Source organism: Prosopis cineraria, unplaced genomic scaffold, assembly GCF_029017545.1.
Source record: "Prosopis cineraria cultivar Desert tree isolate PC_DT_omini unplaced genomic scaffold, ASM2901754v1 PC9, whole genome shotgun sequence".
Taxonomy (NCBI): domain Eukaryota; kingdom Viridiplantae; phylum Streptophyta; class Magnoliopsida; order Fabales; family Fabaceae; genus Prosopis; species Prosopis cineraria.
Window position 1 is genome coordinate 24,416,938 of NW_026555340.1, and position 2,369 is coordinate 24,419,306.

The 2,369-nt window shown below is 37.3% G+C and overlaps 1 protein-coding gene across 1 annotated transcript; it reads right to left on the reverse strand.

Annotated features, from left to right (window-relative positions):
* Positions 1-703: 703 nt before the first annotated feature.
* Positions 704-2,080, reverse strand: LOC129320511 (xyloglucan endotransglucosylase/hydrolase protein 22-like). The gene is made up of 3 exons (XM_054966003.1): positions 1,731-2,080; positions 1,430-1,623; positions 704-1,326 (listed from the first exon to the last, which is right to left on the reverse strand). Exons 1-3 carry the CDS (start codon positions 2,007-2,009, stop codon positions 921-923), a joined length of 879 nt encoding a protein of 292 aa, XP_054821978.1. The 5' UTR covers positions 2,010-2,080; the 3' UTR covers positions 704-920.
* Between the last annotated feature and the right edge of the window lie 289 nt (positions 2,081-2,369).

Genomic DNA, 2,369 nt, shown 5'->3' on the forward strand with positions numbered 1-2,369 from the left:
TTTAATTTGATTGGTGAGCGAGCGACATCAAAAAAAGTAAAACTCGAAAGGTTTCTTTTGTGAGTGTTAACATTAAGAAGTGTCTACTGTATACTTAGCGCAGACTTGGGTTTCCCATCAACACGTGACAAATAACTTTTCAACTTTCTACTACTTTACAGAGCCCTTATCCATTTCTTCAGACAATTTGACCGATACTCGTCAAGAGGGTTTGAATCTGAACTGTCGACTTCTGGATCATCTCGAGATCGAAGTTCGTCGTCATTCGTCTAAGCTAGAGGTTGACCTCCTAGTCCATTGTATTATTATTTTTAAATACTCGGTTATATAATTTAATGGCCAGCTAATTTTCACTTTACTCCCTCTATTTATTAATTATAAGAAAAACTTTCACCTGCTTTATTTTTTTATCAGTAAAATATGAAATTTAAAAAACATTATCACATTTTTAGGTTTCCTCTGATAAAATTAGAATTCAGAGTTCATTTTCACAAGACAAACTCTTTTTAGGTTTCCTCTGATAAAATTAGAATTCAGAGTTCATTTTCACAAGACAAACTCAATTTCTTCATATATTAAATATTAATTATAATTATATTTTAGTCTAATTTTTTTAATGTTAGGCGTAAGTATTATATTTAATCTAACCTTTTTAAACTATGAGTCAGTTAATATTTACTTTCATTTAAAAAGAGAGAGAATATAGGATTTCACAACATAGGAAAAAACTCCACTCTTATTATATATTTTTACATATTGTGAAGAACAAGCAGCACACAGAAAATATACAAGTAGTATAAAAGAATAGTAAGAACTAAGAACTACGGTGCACGTCGAAACTAAACTAGTTCAAAAAAAAAAGTAAAAACAAGAAAAAAGAAAACTTGAGTTGGAGGCTAGGCCGAGAATGAAATGTTTGTCTATGAGCGAGTGCATTCCCGTGGGAAACCTTGTGGGAATCTCTTCTTATCAGCACAGTAATTGTAAATCATGTAGTTCTTCTGCACCCAACGAAGCCTCTGCTGGCTAGTTGAATCCAACTCTTGAGACAGCCATGCATTTGAGGAAGACGGAGAAGAAGTGGAACTTGTGGAGCAAGAAGATCTTCCATTGGACCACACACAAGCATTCTTAGCATTGAAGTTTCTGTAAGAAGCAGTGAAAGGAGCTTTGGACCAATCCGTCTTTACTAGTCCTCCTCTTGTTGCCCAGTCATCTGCATTCCAGAGACTCGAGTATATCCTCATTGGCTGCTTCTTTGGAAACGGAACACCAAACGATTCCAAATTCTTGAACACTCTGATTGGGGTGCCATCCACAGAGAAGCTGATACACAACAACACACAAAACATGTCAGTAAAAATTCTAAAGACTGCGTTGTTCTATATATTACGTGTCTGCTACATATATATAAATCATAGCAACTCACACAATGTGTCGGGGATTCCAGAGGACAGAATAGGTGTGAAAATCAGCAGTTGGGTCAAAACAGAGATAGAATTGTTGCTCTCTGTTACCCTTGCCTTGGCTAAACACATTGGTGTGAAGGATATAAGGGTCTCCACTTAGGTTTCCTAGGAATTCAAAGTCAATCTCGTCCCAGGTTGATCCTTTAGAAGATAGCTGTCACAAGAACAAAAAATTCATCTGTCAGCAAGTTTGTTAATGTTAACAGAAGAAAAAAGATGTTGAGACGAATGAAAGTTTGCGTAGGCCGTGTTTGGACTTACATAATAGGCAGTGACAGTGCCAGCAGAGTTACCAGGGACGAGCTTGAGCTGCATATCAATCTTGCCAAACAAGTACTCATTTGTGGACTGGAAACCAGAGCCAGAGGCTTTGTCAAGGGACAGAGTGAGAAGATTTCCATTGTTGAGTATCTTTGCACGACTATCTCCCCATGTAATCTGGAAGTCTCGGTTGAAGTTACCAAAAGCAGTATGAAAAGTCAGAAGAAGAAACAGAGGAAGCAGAAGCATTCTTGAAGAAGAAGAAACAGAGGAAGCCATGTTCTGAAGAGAGAAGCTAGAGAGAGACTGTGGTTTGTGAAGTGAATGGCTTGGAGTGACTTGAGCAAGAAGTGATTGTGGGCATTTATAAAGGTGGCAGAGCAGGGGAAAGAAGGCGAGGGTGTGACATATGGGAGGTGATCAACTTGCAGGAAGGGGAAGGGAAGAAAAAGGTATGTGTCAGCTAAGCTGTGGACAGTTGTCTTGGGGTGAAAAATGTCAAAACGCAGCAGGCCGACAGAAAACTTTGTCGTATTAAATAAATTTAATAGTTAGGTAAGTAAAAGGTACCCCTTCGTTAAAATATATATTATATTTTTACTCAAAACTCACCCTCAATCAAATAATTACTTACTTTTA